Genomic DNA, 19,482 nt, shown 5'->3' on the forward strand with positions numbered 1-19,482 from the left:
TTATTGCTCATTATGTCATCACCATGACAACGCCAAAGTTAAGGATATTTGATTATATGAAAGTGTGTTAAAAACAGTGCGAAAAAGTAAGTCCCATTTAAAATACATTGTTACTTCACGCTCACTTTAAACACTTCACGCACTGCTATCTAGAATGACAGTTTTCACAAACTAAAAACTTACACATAATATAACATAGAGTAGATAAAATTGTTTATACGATTGGCAGACTACTTCTAAAAATTCGTACACCAGAGATGGATAAATATAGCGAAAAATGGAACAAATTAGAGGTGTGCATGTCCAATATTTGACTAATGAAGCTGATATAGATAGAAAGAGTATAATTTCTAAATTAATTATCTTTTAACTTAATAGGTGAATGAAATAACATCGTTGGATGATAAACAAAAACAAAATATGAAAATTAATAACTTTTTTAAAATATTTATTCTTATTAAGAACTTTTACTCATTTTTAACAAATTTATTTTTTAATTCATTAAACATCTGTATTAAATCATCTACACTATATTGTCCATGCACAACATTATCCCTAGTACGAACATTCACTGTCCCGCTTGACTTTTCTTTTTCTCCAACCACTAATATAAAATTGAACTGCTGAAACTGTGCATTCCTTATTTTCTTATTGAGGGTATTGTGGGAATCAAGATCAACTTCTACCATAAATCCAGCATTAAAAAGTTTTTCTTTCATTTCTTTTGCATATTCATCACAAGTCGATCTAACTGGAATTACCATAGCTTGTCTTGGTGATAACCAAAAAGGCCATTTGCCAGCAAATGACTCAGTCAAAACAGCTATACATCTTTCAACTGAACCAAGAATTGCTCTATGGATCATGACTGGTCTCTTCTTTTCACCACTATCACTATCGTATAATAAATTAAACCTAATGGGTAGCTGAAAGTCTAATTGAATGGTTGCACACTGATGAGGCCTACCAATCGCATCCTTAATAGTTATGTCAATTTTTGGACCATAAAATGCCCCATCACCAGGGTTCAACTGCCAAGGTTTGTTCAACTGAACAAGACTTTCTTCTAACGCTTTTTCAGCAGAATCCCACAATTCTGGCTCCCCAATATATTTCTCAGGTCTGGTTGACAAACAAAGTTCAAAGGTGAAGCCAAATGTAGAATAAACATATTCCACAAAATTTAAACAATCACTTATTTCACTTTTCAGTTGCTCAGGAGTGCAGAAAATGTGAGCATCATCTTGCTGGAATCTTCTGACTCTAGTCAAACCTACGAAATTAAAAATAAGTTACTTCAAAATAGTTCATTGTATACTTAATCAAAAAAGTGATTCATTTACCCCCCCCCCCCCCAAGTTAAGTTAATTCCAAAAAAAAGCTTCCAAAAAAAATGAATCTTACCAACTCAATGTTCAGACAAACGAAAATTTATTGAAAATGTTCATCTTCACAAGAACAAGCTCAACAATACATTAGATTCTATCATTAATAATAAAATTTTGAAATGGCTCGGTTTCTATAATCTTTGAATTGCAGTTTTAGCAGAAAAATAAACAAAATATTTATTCAAAAATCGCCAGAGGAAGTGTGACACATACCAAAATTCGTCAATTGATAATAATTAAAAAATCGCACCCTTAGTAATATAAAGGCACAATTCAAAAATGTAGATTCTTAGGAAGTCGCGTTTAAAGATTCTGGTTTCCAACATTACAGCTATTTTTTCAAATAACATGGTTATTATTTAAGTTATAAATGTGAAATTTTGCAAATTTGTTACTTGATAATTTCGCTATAACAAGCAATGAGAAAAAATAGAATTATGAAAGTCGGACAAATGCCAGACGAATGGAGAAGCAGTATACTGGTACCTGTTTACAAAAACAAGGGAGATATACAACAATGTACAAACTACAGGCAAAGAATACTCCATCCAATTGGATGGAGTATTCTTTGGCCACACCATGAAAATATGGGAAAGAGTAATTGATAGACGGATACGTGAAGAGACCGAAATATCCGAGAATCAATTTGGCTTTATGCAGGGTAGATCAACAACAGATGCAATTTTCATTATAAGGCAGTTGATGGAAAAATACAGGAGTAAAGAAACAAAGGCTCATATGGTATTCATTGATATTGAGAAAGCATATGATATTCCTGGAGAGATTCTGTGGTGGGCACTCAATAAGAAAGGAGTCCCTGGTGAATATGTAAAGATTGTGAGGGATATGTATGAGGGAGTAACGACTATAGTGTTAGGACAGGTGTGAGAGAGACTGATAAATTTTATGTGAAAGTAGGATTGCACCAAGGCTCTGTGCTTAGTCTGTATTTATTCTCATTAGTTTTGGACCAGATAACAGCGAAACTACAGGGTAACATTCCATGGTGCTTAATGTATGCTGATGATGTCGTGTTAGTAGGAAATAGTGAAAGAGACTTAGAACAAAAACTGGAACAGTGGAGACAAGCTCTGGAGGAAAAAGGTTTAAAACTTAGTAGGACAAAAACAGAGTATTTGGAATGTTCATTTAAAGATGGAGCTACTACAAATAAAATGGTATTTTTGGATGGTGAAATGATTGTGAAAAGCAATAGTTTTAAGTACCTAGGATCGGTATTACAGACTAATGGAGAAATAGATGGAGATGCATGCAGTAGAATTAGGGCTGGATGGATGAAGTGGAAAGAAGCGAGTGGTGTGTTGTGTGACAGAAAAATTCCAATGAAGCTGAAGGAAAAATTCTATAAAACAGCCATAAGACCGGCTATGATGTACGGAACTGAATGTTGGGCAGTGAAAAAGAAAGAGGAACAACGAATGCATGTGGCGGAAATGAGAATGCTTAGATGGATGAGTGGAGTGACAAAGAAGGATAAAATTAGAAATAAGTATATTAGGGGAAGTCTAGGTGTGGCACCAATTGATGCCAAAATGAGAGAGCATAGGTTAAGATGGTTTGGTCATGTTCAACGTCGAGACGTTAATCACCCAATACGAAGAATAGCTGAAGTGCAGATTCCTGGAAGGAGTAGGAGAGGAAGACCAAAGAAGACCTGGGGGAGGCGATAAGGCAAGACATGTTGGTAAAGGGGATTAACATTGATATGACCCAAGATAGAATTGTGTGGAGAAATGCAATTAGGGAAGCCGACCCCGCGCATAGGGATAAAGCAAAGAGAATGATGAAGCAATGAGAAAAAATAATAATATAAATAAATTCCATTAATTACATGTAATGGAAAAAAATACTTTCAAGTTGTTAGTCCCATAATATAGTACAACAAAACATTACCTACAGAAATAACGAACTGTTTAAGTTTGAACCCTTATAATATTATTAATGCCCTGTCACTGCTTATACAAAATAGCGATCTATTATGAATTAGACCCATTTATTTATTATATTTTGCATAATACAACGGCTCAACTAAAAACTGTTCTATATAATACATAATGTTAAAACACAAACTCACCAGGATTTTTGTTATAGAAAGAAATGTTACCGATTGCTAAATATGTACCTTGTAACAGTAAAAACGAGAGGTGGGCGGGAGAGTGAGAGAGAGGCACAAATATAGTTACTGAACCATTAATGTTCTTTTTCTCACTCTATCAGCGCTAACCGGTAGAGAATTTCATTTTGTGCCCTTATCATTTAAAATCACAGTTAACACAAATTTTGAGTTGATCCCTTACATTACTGAGGGTGCGATATTGTCAGGGTAAAAAAATATGAGAAATAGTTGAATAATTAGATCTGATTAAGTCTAAAGTTTTGTGGGTGTACTTAGGTATGCTTAAAGCATATTTGTGAGAGTGGAAGTGTCCAACCTAAACATAAAGTTCAAGTAGAGCACGAATTAAAGAAACAGGGAAAAATTTATCAAAGGAGTGCTGCAAGAAATAGATACACAAATCAGTTTGTTTTAACATTGAATTGTAATTTTTTATTGAATCAATAATTTTTTCATTGCTCACAATGTTTTAGCCACAAGAAAAATGTCTGCCAACAGAGAAGCAAAAAACAAAACGCTTCAGGTGGACAAACTCAAAGATTTCATGGAGTGTTGATGACTGATCCAGAGTAATATTCAGTGACAAATTGAAGTTTGATGTTGTGTGGGAGACTTTCGAAAATGGGTTATCAGAAGTAAAAAATGAAGCATTCCATAAAGATTGCACCAAAAGAACTGTGGAAAGCAGGGCCGGATTTACATGTTGAACCCTACTAGGCATTAATATTTCTGGTGCCCTACGTCTTGATCTCCCCCTCCCCAACCCCCTTATAATCAGCCAACTTTTGGCTTTACCAAGCTCTACCAAAAAACCAGCCAACGACTGGTAATATTCTTTTACTTTACTTAAAGTTGTAGTTTCATACTGAAGCTTAATTAGTACTGACTTTTTGTAATCATTCTAAAACGGTACTCCAAAATACTGTCTTTAGTGACTCAAGGTTTAATCTTAGAGCAGATGCATCACTACAGCAAGAAGGTTTTTTGTTCCTGTCATTCTCCATTACTGTAATGATTCTGTAATTACTGGCCAATTTTCTTTCAGAGCTCTACAAGCGTCGTTTCTCGCTAACCAAGGTGTTTTAGGTAGGCTTTGAAGTACCACAGAGCATTTTGGTTCAAATAAAGCTCCCATCAATGTGTTGAACTTGTGAAAAAATTGTACAGTTCTTGAAGTAGACCAAAAAAAGAAACAGCAACCACATATGAACTAACGGCCACAGATCCTACCAGATTTAAGGAATGAACGGCACGTGGGACATACTCAGCCTAAGGACATAGTTTTTGGATTCTGGTTTGAACACCTGAGTCCCTGCCATATTACTGGCATTGTCATATGACTAACCACTGCATTTTGTGATATCCAAATCGAATTTATCACAAACATCGATAATAGCATTTACAATCTCTTCAGCTTTGTGCCCGATGTTAGGCAAAAACACAAAAAGCATTCTACAGGTATGCCATCTCTAGTTATATTCCTTAGTACCAACGTTAATTGGTCAATATGAGATATATCTGGAGTGGAGTCTACCATAATTCCAAAATATTTTGATTCCTTACCTTAATTTAATTCATCTTCGAACATTTTCAGCCATAAGAAGGTAACTTCTTCATATTATGTTGACTAGGAAATGTATGAAGTTGTACCTGAACTGAACCTCCATCACCATATACTTTCAATTGCTCTGCAAGACAGGAGTCAAATTCGAATAAAAATTGTATTAAACCTAAAAAGATGCCTTCTCAAACAGTCCTAAATATTCATGGCTACGACGAAAAGCTAATCCTTTTGTGGATAGAAATTTTACAGCGGCAACAACACGCTTAAGAACATTCCTCTAGTTTTTAGTTTCCTTATTTAACTGATCAGCAAGACTTGAACTTTGCCTGTCCCTTTATTTGACCTCAATTTTAATGCTTTCTGGTGTGACTTATGACAATGAGAATTTTCGTGGTCCATCACTCTTTGTGAAGCATTTTTTCAATCATTAAAACCGGTTGTAAATGTATTTGCGTTAGCACAGCAACTGAAAAATGTACATGGTACACAAAACACAGACCCTTTTCTCTGAGAAAATGACATCCAACTTCTATTTATTATTTCTCCATTTTTAAGTTTACGAGAAAATAGCTTATTAGTTAAATAACTGTCTTTTTTATCTGATGGATAGTGCTGCTTTGATGATGTGTAAGTTGGTTGCCGGTTTTGTGATGCACCGAACAAAATCTGCCTTTTCCGCGCACTAACAAATCTGGCGCTCTAGGCCAGTGCCTAGTCGGCCTAGTGGTAAATCCGGCCCTGGTGGAAAGTTTCCCAAATGAATTATAATTTGGGGGTGCATGTCATCAGTGAATCTAGGAAGATATGAGTTGGTGGAAGGCACAATCAATGCGGCAAAGTATCAAGAAATTTTGAGAAATACTTACTCTTGTACCAAGTGCTCACTATCTCTACTTGGACTTGAATGTTATATTCCAACAGGACTGTGCTGCCTGCCCTATGACTAAAACAGCCTAAAAAATGGTTTTGAGACAATAACATTAAACTCCTCTCATGGCCTTCACACAGTCAACACCTTAATGTTATTGAGATATTGTGGCATAAAATGAAACAGAAATTGCCCAATGATCTCCGGAAAACTGGCACCAACTTGAAGAGAAAATTAGATGAATTATGGGATAGTTTTGATCCAGATGACTTGTACTTAGTAAAATTAATGCCAGACATGACTGCCAATGTTGTAAAGGCATGTGGTAATGAAATCACATACTAAAATAGTAATTTCTTGAATTATCAAAAGATACAAACAATATAAATACATGTTACACCTTATGTTGTTACACTTATATACTTAATTACCATTAGTAAGGTACCTAATATACCTACCTGTTAATACACCTGACAGTTCGTTTCTATGAAGCACACCAAAATCTGCTAAGCGAAGAGGAAGTTCCCTCCAGGACCTAATGCGGTGGTCAAAAATTAAACAATGTCCTGGACAATTCATGGGCTTCAACGCATATTTATCGTTCTCTATATCTATTGAGAATATATTCTCCGAATAATGCGACCAGTGACCCGAAGTCTCCCATAACTTTGTATTGTATATATTCGGAGAAATCACCTCCTGATATCCCCTTTTCCTATATTCGCTTCGAATAAAATTTACCAGTGTATTGTATATGTGGGCTCCATAGGGTTGGAAAAAACAAGAACCGGGAGACATCTCATGGAAGAAGAATAATTCTTGTTCTCTTCCAATTTTTCTATGGTCTGGTAACTCTTTTTCTGGTACATTGGGTTTAACTTTTTGATCATGTTTAAATCTCCTATTAATTGGCAATTTAAATGTTGCTAAACAAAATTTATAATTTTCAGTAAAATTTGATATTCTACATAAATGTGAAACCAACGATTTGTTACATAATTTAAACATTTTAGTTATATTGCGTTAATTTATTATTATTTTATAAAATATTTCATGTTTAAATATTTTTAAATTTCTAATTCATAACCTAAAATTCTTCTTTTCCTATTTTTTACAATTCATCGAAACCAGGGATGTGCGAGGGAGATCGAAACATAGAAATCTAAACGATAAACGTAACGTAAATAGTAAAACAAGAATCTACAGGTCGAGCAAGTCTCGTAAATTTCACGATTATGAGCCACGCTTCACGCAACCGTGTTTGCGTACTTGTGTTTCGAGTTGCGTGGTCGTGCGGAGTTATATTTACCAAATTTAAATCCGTTCCAACATGCTGTCAAAATTAAATCAATATGTCAATATGGCTACTGGGTGTAAAAGATAAATCTTATTCTATCTGTTCTTAATGAGTTTTAGATAATTTTAGTTGTATTTCTTTGTAATTTTGTGTTGTACAAAGATTAATTTAACATTTTCTCTGGAAGTATTAATTTAGAAAGATAATAATATGCTTCATTGGTGTTGTGTTTTGAAGTGTGAAATGCAAAGTAATTGTGATAAAGTCAAGATAAAGTTCACTTTTAAACTGAACTAAATAAGGTATCTGAGAGACAACAATGGTTAAATGCAATACAATGTACAGGTTTTACTAGCGAAATGAAAATTTTCCTGTCCTGTCTGCTGTAATCATTTTATATCTGGTAAGTTACAATTACAACAGTAACGATTTTTGAAGATGTTAACATTTTAATCTTATAGGAAAACCAGCCGACTTAATCGATAATAACAATCTCCAGATTGGGTTCCTTCAATAAATATGGGCTATAAACACAATGAAATAAGTTCCCCAAAATCTAAAATGGAGTGGTATCAAAGGAGAATTAAAGGAAAAAATATTCATATTGAAATTATTTATAAGGCACTGGACTGTCTTAAATTCTACAATAATACTAGGTGGGTAAATGATTTTAGACATTTTTCATTAAGCCCCGTATTTATAGTCAGTACTCAAGACTGATCTCGAGATCGGTCTCAGCCAAGACGATCTTACAGCAACGTCGAGCTCAAGACCACGTTCTGTTTTATAAACGAGTCTTCGGCTAATCTCGGCCAAGATTGATCTCGAGGCTGGAAAATTATGGATTTTAAGCAACTTTGACATAGAACACCAACTAAAAACTGTCAATCGTCAAGTTAAATATCTTTGCAATGGGTGCATTCAGCAGAAGCAATCGCTAACTAATCGATTAGTGATTTTCTGCTGAATGCCACATAAATTGTGGCATTCAGCATGTAAATCACAAATCGATTAGTTAGCGATTGCGTCTGCTGAATGCACCCAATGTTTTTATATTTAATTTGTTTTTTGAAAATGGATTATTAAAATGTTTTCAGTTAAATAAAGTTTATTTTATTGATTGAAAGTTTACATTTTTATTTTTTCTAAATCTTACATGCTATTTTTTCAAAGGTTAATGACCTCTCATAATTTGTTTCCATTATGAGAAAGGATTTCTTTTCTTTGTGGTAAAGGATTGCATATTAAAGGAAAGTATAAATATATTCTTTGATATTACCCCAGTATAACAGAATACTGTGATATTACTTTATTCTTGGTTGGGAGTAATGGTTTATTTCTTATGAGAGAAAGCAAAGCAAATAAAACTCTGGTACTTCCTAGTATTACCTGCCTTTTTATTAATGGTGTAAGCTTTCTTCTATGTTTATATTCTTCATCTGACTAACAACAAAGAAGAAACCATGAGAGGTGGAACTTGTATATAAAATGCAATTACTATTTTCATGGGAATAAGCCTCAATTTAAGTTTGAAATTAAATTTATTTAATGTTTAAATTCTTAAAGACATGCTATAAATTTTTTGCGATGGATATTATTGAGTTAAAGTTGATTTTATGTAATTGAATTAACTATATTTTAATAAAATTGTCCCAGGAATGCAACTCATTGGCGATATTGTTTTAAAGTCATTTGCTCTAAAATGTATAAATATATGTCTGAATGAGTCAGATAAAATTAAATTATTAGAAGAATTTTTATCAAGCAACAACAATATTGATATAAAATATTAATCTTACCCAAATAACAGCACAAAAGTAAATATAGCCTATCCATTTCTACTGGACATTAACGCTCCTCCTCCAATTCTACACTTCTATATCATCCAAATCTCCTTACTGCTTCGAACAACTCTTTTCATGGTCTTTATCTTTTTTTCTCTCCAAAAATAATCTCTTACATGTCACTCTTACATTCAAGTAATGTTGACCTAGCCACCTGACTTTCCATATCTATTATTTTTTAATGTTGTTCTGAAGCTATTTCCTTGTGGCATTTTTATGATTAATTATTTATATGGGAAATAAGCCACAATTAAAATGAAAAAATAATTTTATTAACGTTTCGACGCCCAAATCGGGTGCCGTTGTCAAAATACAAAATATTACTAAAATAAACTAAAGTGTTGTTGCTAAGCAAAATTATTATTTTTTGCCAGTCCTAACTCAGAACTGCCAGCCCCTACCAGTACTATGTCTATTTTCATTTCATCTTTCTTATTCATTGTTTCAAGTGCCACAAGCATACAATGCCACTTAAAATAACTGCTTCATAATACATTTTTGCATTATAGTTGTCCTACATACATTTTTGACTTCAATCATATACCATCGATCTGCTTACTAGCTTACTCTTAGTAGTATCTTTTCTATTTCTTTTTCTTCTTCCCATGTATCAATTATTGCCACTCCTAAATACTTGAATTTGTTGATATTTTCAATTTTGTATGCCTTTGTTCCTGTTTTTAGTGTGAAAAATTTATTCTATTTCATCTCTCCACACATTTCAATACACTTAATATTTTATTTTTGTTTCATTTATAGACATGCAATTTTCTTGCTTCACCTCTCAAGTTTCTAAACAACTTCAGCTTTTTTTCTTGTTAAGAGGACTATGTCATCTGCATAAATAATGGTATACAGTGATGAGCGTGCTATTAACTGGAAAAATGACACAAAAGATGGAAACATATAGTATGTTGTGAAATAAAAGGAGATGAAACTAGTAGAGGTGTACAATTATCAATAGGAACCTATAAATTTACATTACATTACATAATTTCCCACCTTTAGACCTCTGTGACAGTTGTCATACTCCTCCCACACATCTAAAGGTGACAAACTATGATAATTTTACATCTCTTTATTTCACAACATATGTTTTCCATTTTTTGCGCTATTTTGCTGGTTATTAGAGTGCTCATCAAAGTATTGCTGTTTACACGCCTGGACCTCTGAGGTAATCTACACTATGTCGACATGGTGTTTTTTATTAGTTGGATTATACACATTGGTTATATATTATCATTAAAATATAGTCATATTGTCTTTCAACTAATTATGGGATATATCAGATTTTTATTAACATCCTAAGTGCTCTAAACTTTGTTGCAAACACATGCTAAACACAGTTGCTCGAAATGACATAGTGTAGTTTACCTCCGAGGTCCAGATGTGTAATTAATTTTATATTTGGTAAGGAAAGGTTTGTCAAATAAATACTTATTTAAGAAGAGAGAAACTCATACTCATTTATTTTAAAATAAAATATAAAAAATACATATTAAGAAATAAAATAATATATCTAACATAATACAGATTCAATAATGTATTCTCAGAATAAATAAACAAATTCCAGTTGAACAAGAGAAAGACAGAAGGTTACTATATATTTATATTCCAAAAATATATGGTGAACGTACAATAGTAGAGTAGCAGTAGACAGGTAGGTAAAATAAATGATGATAAATTGATAAAGCACTGGAAATAACGATAAAGCACTAGAATCAGGCTAAATAGCATCTAAAATATGAAGACCAGAGAAGATATAATTTTGAACTATACAGGGCATAGGGCATACCACGATCCATATACATTCATCAAAATAGGACCACGTTCTAAGAGGAAGGATGGAAGCATATGAAATATAATTTTGAACTATACAGGGCATACCACGATCCATATACATTCATCAAAATAGGACCACGTTCTAAGAGGAAGGATGGAAGCATATGAAATATAATTTTGAACAATACCACGATCCATATACATTCATCAAAATAGGACCACATTCTAAGAGGAAGGATGGAAGCATATGAAATACTTTCCAAAATAAACACACAAATGTCAGCTGGACATATAACGAGAGAAAGACTATAGATTAGATATAAGGAACAAATAGAATAAGACATTGATATTTTAAAAATAAAAAATTGTAAGAACAAATCCTGAAATAGACTGGAATGGAGCTGTATTCCTCAAGAGACCAAAACTCAAACAAAAAGGGTTGTCGAACAATGATCATGATGACATTTTGAGAAATAATACGACAAAAAAATCAAACACAATAAGAGTAGGTATTCAATAATGTATTCTCATGCAAAACATTGTTGAAAAAAATGTCGCCAAAAATTTAGAGATTGTTCCACATCATTAACATGTCTATTTACCACCAGATCATTATTTACCTAGATTATAAGGTACTGCTGTAGCACATATTATTGCAAGACATGTATATAATTTGGTTTGTAGACCTTGTTGAAGACAAGGAAACTCTCTTTTCCAGGTTCCAAATTGCTTTTCTACATTTCTTGTTCTCACATGAGTACTATGGTAAAAATATCTTATTTTCTTGATCATTACCTAAAAAGATATTTATGTCTATTAAATAATCTACTATTTATTTAGCAATTATCAATAAATACCTGGCTGTAATACTGGGGTAAAAAGATAGTGTCTGCATGCATACCCACTACTGTCATCTATTCCTATTAATAATCCTGGAATTTCACTTCTTTCCATTTCACTCATTAATGCTCTTAGATCAAATATTGAATGACTTGATAACCTTGTTGTTGAACAATACAATAATATACATAATTTCTCTTCTATTAGTACCTACAAATTCATTTACATAATAGGAGCCTGAATAACATATATTGTATGTCTTTACAGTACCTGTACATTTTTGGAAAGTGGGCTTCCTTATAAAAACTGGTTATATTCCTATAAGTAGCATAAAACCTTTGTTGTTTAAGTTAATGCGCTGATTCGCTGATGAATTTCAATATTGTAATACTCCCTTGTATTTTAGATTATATTTTTATCTTGAATATATCGCTTTTGTATACTTCCTGGGCGATTTTCTTCTCCAATATTATCAATAAACTCTAAAAATGCTTTTACTTCTTCATACATTTTTATTGTAATTAGAAAAACAAAAAATATATGTTGGAACTGAATTAAAAATATTCAAAATTCAAACAATAACAAACAAAGTTAGGTTAGAATCGCGGTCTTGAGGAAGGTCGATCGATGACTTGAGATTCGCCTGTCTTTTTAAGACGCGGCTAAACACAGTATAGGTAATAGGAGTATTATATATCTATGGTAATAGGTATTTAGTCCATTCCGAAGTTGTAGTTTTGTTTTGACATTTCCCTTCTGACATAACCTATATATGTGTATCATAAAATAATATAATATATTATATACAGGCATATTATGCCTTTTTTGCCTTTACACTTACTTGTGAATTGATTTTTTGTTTTATTTATTTACTGAATATAGAGAGACTTTTAAACTGTCCAAGGTTGTTCTAGCTTTGTTGTTTTAAAATTTGTGATGTTTGTTATAATGATAATAGGAGTCTTATTTAAATTGGTGCATTAAAAGGGATTTATTATATTATTAGCAGTAATTCCAAATGCGAATATTAGAGCAGGGCATTTAGCACAAAATAAATCGATTTTTAAATACAGCACCTAGAGATTTGCAACTTTTTGTATTGTGTTTAGGATGGTGTCAGAAAAAAGGTATACTATAGAAAAATGGGTGGAAATGACCCCCGGTGCTCAAAAATCCTCCACACTCCAGAAGACAACATGTCTTAGCAGTGATCTTGGGCACCAGGTAGTGCATCCAGAAGGTGACGTGACCATAGACATGTTTAAGTCTCTAGACACGAAAAGTTTAAAGTCTCTAGGTGCTGTATTTAAAAGTCGATTTATTCCTATGTTTTTAGTGCTAATGGTCTATATGTTTCAACACTATATCATGCCCAAAACACGCCATAATAATGTGTTTTGAAATGTCATAGAAACCTCATTTGTGACATTATTTACTTTTAATATTATATGACTACTGCATATGCATCCAATTTTCTGTAATTCTTGACGTTTTCGTAATCGAATTTTATCTGCACATTCTTTTGGCACCATCCCTAATTCCTCTAATTTAATCTAATAGCCTTTTAATAGTCTAATGAGATATGATGTAAGGTCCATCTGCACCGATCTGTTTAATGGATTAAAATTATTTGATGTAATTTAGTATGTTTACAAATTATAAAAAAAAGGGTGCCCGATATAATTTTGTTTTGACTATAATTAATGAATAATTAAAAAATTACTTTTTTTATATATTAAACAGTTATTTATGTATCAAGGTCATTAAATAGATGTTTATACCCTAAGGGCGACAAGCTTATAAATTACATAATTATGCATGTGGTGAATATAAAATTTTATGTCATAGCGGTTCATTGCGTCAGTTAAAGTTTTAATTTTATAATATAATAAATTAGAAGAAATACTGTATCGCAGCAGGTATTTAGTACTGTTGGTAGAAAAGTGATGTTGGTTAGCAATTTGGTATTAACATAAACAAAGTTTTTCTATGTGAAATTGTCAAAAAAGTCAGAATGCAAGAGAAATTCGATATTTCTGAAAAAAAGCCAATAAAGCGACTGAGAATCTATTACCAAATAAACGTATCTATGACAAGGAATACGCTAAATTTCAACCATGGATGACAGAAAATAATACTCAATGCGTAAATGAGACTGTACTACTGGCATACACTGTACAGGACGACCAAGAAAAACATGGAACAATAGGATAAGCAAGATTCTCAAAGAAAGAGGGAAGACATAGAGTGAGCCGAAGGAACTAGCTAGAGACAGAAAAGAGTGGTGTACATTTGTAGAAAAAAATTTAAGAGAGCTTGTACACCTCGACACCTTCGGGTATAAGAGGTTTTCGATTATGTATGCATGTTAATTATAGTCAGAACAAAATTATATCGGGCACCCCTTGTTTTTTATAATTGTTACCATACTAAATTACATATCCAATAATTTTAATCCATTATTAAACAGATCGGTGCAGATCGACATTATATTGGATCCTCTACTATAAATAAAAGATCCAAAGTACCAACAATACTGTCAGTAGTCTTAAAATATATTTATTAAAACATACCAACTGTAGAAAAATAATATAACTTATCAAATCTGTTTATTTAAAAAATACAGCTACTATTTATAATTATTATAAATATGATTTATACGTAATCATTTGTTTTTAATTTCACACTATCACTTTGGACTGTTATAGTCTTTCTGGCATTATTCGAATTTCACTTTTATCCAATTGTGGTTGCAACTCCAATAGAGTCATGTAACAGTTTTGTAACTTGATTTGTGGACGTCCGTGAGAGCGGTTGCAACTCCACTGGAGATTCCTGTGGCAGTTCTGTACTGGAAACTGTGTCAGAGAAATCCTAAAAAAATATTTTTGTTAGATTCCAAAGCCACAAGAATAATGGAAACATATAGCAAAGGAATTTGAAGCAAGATTGAACTTTCCCCATTGCTTCGGTGCCGTTGACGGCAAATATGTGCAGAGTATTCTACCAAATGGGCAAGGTTCCTATTTTTATAACTATAAAGGATTTCATAGTATGGTTTTGATGGCAGTTGTAAATGCTAATTATGAGTTCATAATATACGAATTTGGCGTGAATGGGAGAATTTGTGATGGAGGTGTTATAGAGCAAACAATATTTTACAACAAATTAAAAGAAAATACATTACAAATTCCAGTCTTTGATCGCCTCAGTGGTTCAGATAAAATGCTTAGTGACGTGTTTATTGGTGTTGAAGCTTTTGCCTTAGCTCCACATTTCTTAAAACCGTTTAATCAAAGAGAATTAACAAATGAACGCAAAATATTCAATTACCGCCTGTCAAGGACAAGGCGAGTTGTAGAAAATGCCTTTGGTATTTTAGCTAACAGATTTTGAATTTTCCATATCACTATTAATTTAAATCTAAAAACTGTATATATCATTGTCATGACATATTGTGTACTCCATAACTTTTTGAGAATTAAATATGCTTCAACCTATACTCCCATTGGAAGCTTAGACGTTGACAATAGGAATGGTTTAAGAACAGAAGATTCTAATCTCATTGATATGCAGAGATAACATTATATAAGTATTTCCAGAGACGCCAAGCAAACTAAGGATAAACTTTTTTTATGGTATTTCAATAATGAAGGTAGTGTACCATGACAAAATAGCCATGGTGTAATTCATAATATAGTTTAATTGTAGAATTTAATTCAAGTTCTAAATATTGTGAACGTAGATATAGTTTAATAAAGAAATTTTTTAAAATTAATCATGGTTTTTAATTGATAGAAACTTACAAAATACCTTTTCAGGTAGATATGATTATTCCACAAACGCAAATATGCAACAAATATGTGTGTCAAGTGTCAACAATAGAAATAGCAGGAAATTTCTTAGACAGTTAGAAATTCGATTAGCATCTTTTATTTCGACAAAAATTTGGCATCCATGCCCAAAATTCTGCTTAAATTTTTGTAGAGAGTATAAAGACTTCCGGAGTGGAAATTGAAACACCAATCAGTAGTAAATTAAGAAATGCAATTTTCTTTACACCTACAACAGTGGCTCAATCCCATATGAACATAATACTACATTAAATATGCCACAAGAAAACAGTGTCAGAACTTAGCAGAAATACATAAGTTGATTAATTATTATATTCTATTATTATAAGTATATAAATTTTTTTTGGCAGTAGTACCCCAATATTGGAAAATTAAATACTAAAATGGTAAAAGAAATTTATATGATTTAAAAGAATTCTCTATTTTAGAATGAACTAAAAATATAAAAATAAAATATTGCCTCTTTTAATTTTTCAATCATTAAAGTGTATGCTTCATTCTCTACTTTTCACCTTCCATAATGCTTGCCAGCTCAAAAATTTGTACAACTCTTCAATTAAAAATAGGTTTGCAATGCTTCTAATATCACTCATTTCGACTGTCCACCTTGAAAACTTTTGCCGGACTGAACTTCTGACCACACTTCAAGTAAAACTGCACAGGTAAAATCTTCAGCATGTTGACGAGAGTACAGGCGGCGCTTGGAGGCTTACATGTGATACCGTCTTGCTGCTCTTACCTGCGCAAATGAGTCTCTGCAGACATGGTCTCAGGCAAAACGTAGTGTGTAGCCAGTGTATTATACTACAGACCTCAAGGCTCTGAGGATAGTCAGCATAATTTAGATTGCTCAGATTTCTGCATTATCATTATGAATGATATATCGTCTCTTCGCATGAAAAGTATACAATCTCCAAATTTTTACGAAATTGAGTTAAGTATATAGAAACGCTCAGTGTCATCAATATTTTCTCTGGAATAGTGACAATCAATCGTAATTCAAGAAATATCCGCTAGGGAGCGCATTGGTTAGTTTTAAATTGGAAGGATTGTGCATCTCTTTCTCTCTAAAACGGTACAATCTTTAGTTGTGTTCACGATCGAGGAAGTTCGCACGCTCTTTCACTTAAAGAGTATACAAAACCAAAAATGTCAACTTGAAGGTAAAGCTTTGTGTTTCATTAATAGTATATAATTTCGAATTTATTTAACTTTTCTCATAATATTTTCAAACATTCTTCTATTTAAAATCATGTAATTTTGAAATTGTATAGTTTTCGTGAAAAAATTTACTGGAATATGATGTAATCTTTATCAGTGTAATAGTATATTTCCGTAATTGTATACTGTTTCAGATAAATTTTCAGAGCAAAAGAAAAATGGTTTATTGGGTTTACTGCAAAAGAAAACCATTCCAGGTTATCATCTTGGATTCTATGAAAATCTTTGAAAAACTTTCCTGTTCCTTTTAATTTGTTTTTACTTGATTGATTGTTTGTATTTAATAGTAAATGTGATTTTGTTAAATAAAGGGTTTTGCCTTCGGTGCACCCATTTCTAAGACTAAATTTCATTGTAAGGTTTGTGCCATATTACCTGCTATGTGTTATAATATTTTTGAGAATAAAAATTTGCTTATAAGCCTAGTTTTTCATTGAACATACCCTATTTTATCATAATAGTACTTTTTAAACATCTGTATAATAATGGAAATTAATAATATTTTCTCTAAAAAAGTAGCAAAATTCAAAACATCTTATTTAAAAAAATTTGTTTTATTATTATTATTTATATGGTTGAAATATTTTCATGTTGTTTCGACATATAAAAGATACAACGAATACAAACTAAAACAAAAACCTGCCAATGTTTATTGTGGAAAATTTTATTTACCGATAAATCTTAAAAATGCTCTCCTGAAAAGTTTGTAAATTTTGAGATTGTACAGTTTTCATCCGAACGGACGATATGTACAACATTATGCTGTCATGACATTTGCAAAAAAAATTGTTTGTATTGATGGTACCTATGGAACTAATATTGGTGAAGGCGTTGCTGTGACATACATGATTTCAAATAGAATGAATACTACAATTTCTACCTAATAATATCACTACAGATATGTTTATGAGAGATATAATGGAAACTTTTTATAACGGATGGACAGCAGTGATAATGTGACAGCTGTGTCTAATCGATTATTTTGTTCCTGGCACATTGATTGTGCCTGGAAAACTAATCTAACAAAAATTTCTGTAGTTGAAAAAAGAATGGAAGTATGTATACAAGTGCTTGAAATTTATACAAAGTACTTTAGAAGTTAACAACTTTTAAAAAGATTTGTTGAATTTTCCAACTGGAGAATGATTCTGGTACTGTTAAATTTTATGAGTACCTGAGTAAAAATTATAGTTTGAATACTAAGTCGGGGTTCTACTGTTATAGAAAGGAATTACTAACAAATACAAATATGTACTTGGAGAGTATGCACAGTATTATAAAAAGGTGAAACAACTAGATAAAAGCATGCATAATTTGACACACTACACTCGAGATAAACAAGTGGAAAGACTAATTCAGATAACAAAAGGTTTGTAAATATGTTTTGATTTAATTTTGTCAACATTTTTGTGGCTTTCAGGAAAAAGGACTGATTGATTGACTGCCATTAATTGTAGCCACAAATTATAAATTTGATATTGAAAGTGTGGAAGGAAATGATGAATTTAAAAAATGGATAATTAAAAATAAAACAAACTCAAAAATATGTACTGTTACAGAGAAACTGTTTAATGTATGTTATCTTGTCAGCTACATACTATGTAAAATATGCTACCATTCCTACTCATGTACTTGCCTTGATTATTTTATTAAATTAAATTCAATCAAATCTTTAATTCAATCAAATATTTGCCAGCACATTCACTACCTTTGTATTACATGAGTCACACTAAATAATTAAGTTCCAAGCAGTGATATTTGGGAAGAACTGGAGTCTTCAGCACCTACGCACACATCAAAAACCGAGGGATAGATAGAAATTACATGAGATACTATCTGCTCAGCACTGTAAGTAATTGCATTAGGTCAAAAATGCAACAGTGAAGATATTTTAATGACAGCCGTTAATCAAATTAAAGCTGTGAAAGCCAACAAATTTCACGTTGATCCAAATATGAGACTTTAGAAAATTCAGAAAGGGTGAAACAGGTGTCATTTTCTACCAAGAAAAAGACAGTGTCTACGTCTGGTAAACTATTAAGGAAGCCCAATATCGCAGAGTCCTCCAATTTGAATGAAGTATCCTCTAAATGGTATGTATTTGCATAATGCCTGTACCTATGTGTTGTGAGTACACAATTAAGTAATCAGCAAACTGCATGTCCATTTCTTGTTTAAGTTCACCATTATCTATAAATAGTTTTTCGCAGATTTTAAAACAACAAAACTAGAACAACTTGCAACAGAACAACTCCTCTATATTCAATGAAACAAGAATCAATTCAATTTCAATATACAACTCCTTGTATACAACACAATAAAACACAAAACATAGGTTAGGTTAAATAAAACGGAAATGTCAAAACAAACTACAACTTCGGAATGGACTAAATACTGTGTTTAACCGTGTCTGTCATTTTACACTTCCCAAGACTGCGTCGGGTCTCGAGATCGGTTTATAAAACACAAAGTTGGTTCAAGGTCGGTCTTGAGCATCGACGCTGTCTTGAGACTCGACTATAAATACGGGTCTAAGAGTAGATTAAGATTAAGTAGATTTTCATTCAGTAGATTTAAGACTTGTTTACACAGGTAGAGTAATGATGCAAGTACTTGATAGAGTAGAGTAACTCTACCTGTAAAAATGCTCAGCACAGTAGAATACAAGAATCTACAGGTCGAGCAAG

General features: G+C 32.2%; 1 protein-coding gene and 3 long non-coding RNA genes across 4 annotated transcripts in view; 1 reads left to right on the forward strand and 3 right to left on the reverse strand.

Annotated features, from left to right (window-relative positions):
* Positions 1–431: 431 nt before the first annotated feature.
* LOC114344350 (threonine--tRNA ligase 1, cytoplasmic) lies at positions 432–7,092 on the reverse strand. The gene is made up of 2 exons (XM_028295191.2): positions 6,416–7,092; positions 432–1,273 (listed from the first exon to the last, which is right to left on the reverse strand). Exons 1-2 carry the CDS (start codon positions 6,963–6,965, stop codon positions 468–470), a joined length of 1,356 nt encoding a protein of 451 aa, XP_028150992.1. The 5' UTR covers positions 6,966–7,092; the 3' UTR covers positions 432–467.
* A 123-nt stretch (positions 7,093–7,215) lies between these two features.
* The window catches only part of LOC126887662 (uncharacterized), a 29,584-nt gene continuing 17,317 nt past the window's right edge, over positions 7,216–19,482 (forward strand). The window contains exon 1 of the long non-coding RNA XR_007699134.1: positions 7,216–7,910. This is a non-coding gene — a long non-coding RNA (uncharacterized LOC126887662). The remainder of the gene's footprint in view (positions 7,911–19,482) is intronic.
* LOC126887660 (uncharacterized) lies at positions 10,357–12,366 on the reverse strand. Its single transcript, XR_007699132.1, has 3 exons — positions 11,991–12,366; positions 11,738–11,930; positions 10,357–11,675 (listed from the first exon to the last, which is right to left on the reverse strand). It is a non-coding gene; the product is annotated as an uncharacterized LOC126887660 (long non-coding RNA).
* On the reverse strand, positions 14,315–19,218 carry LOC126887658 (uncharacterized). Its single transcript, XR_007699130.1, has 2 exons — positions 17,970–19,218; positions 14,315–14,594 (listed from the first exon to the last, which is right to left on the reverse strand). It is a non-coding gene; the product is annotated as an uncharacterized LOC126887658 (long non-coding RNA).

The sequence above is a fragment of the Diabrotica virgifera genome, chromosome 7, assembly GCF_917563875.1.
Source record: "Diabrotica virgifera virgifera chromosome 7, PGI_DIABVI_V3a".
NCBI lineage: Eukaryota > Metazoa > Arthropoda > Insecta > Coleoptera > Chrysomelidae > Diabrotica > Diabrotica virgifera.

Coding starts and splice junctions, on each gene's coding strand:
- LOC114344350 (XM_028295191.2), bottom strand. CDS start 6,965: ATGTTTAAATTATGTAACAAATCGTTGGTTTCACATTTATGTAGAATA. Junction 1,274..6,415: donor ACTGTCAGGTGTATTAACAG/GTAGGTATATTA, acceptor TTAATTTCGTAG/GTTTGACTAGAGTCAGAAGA.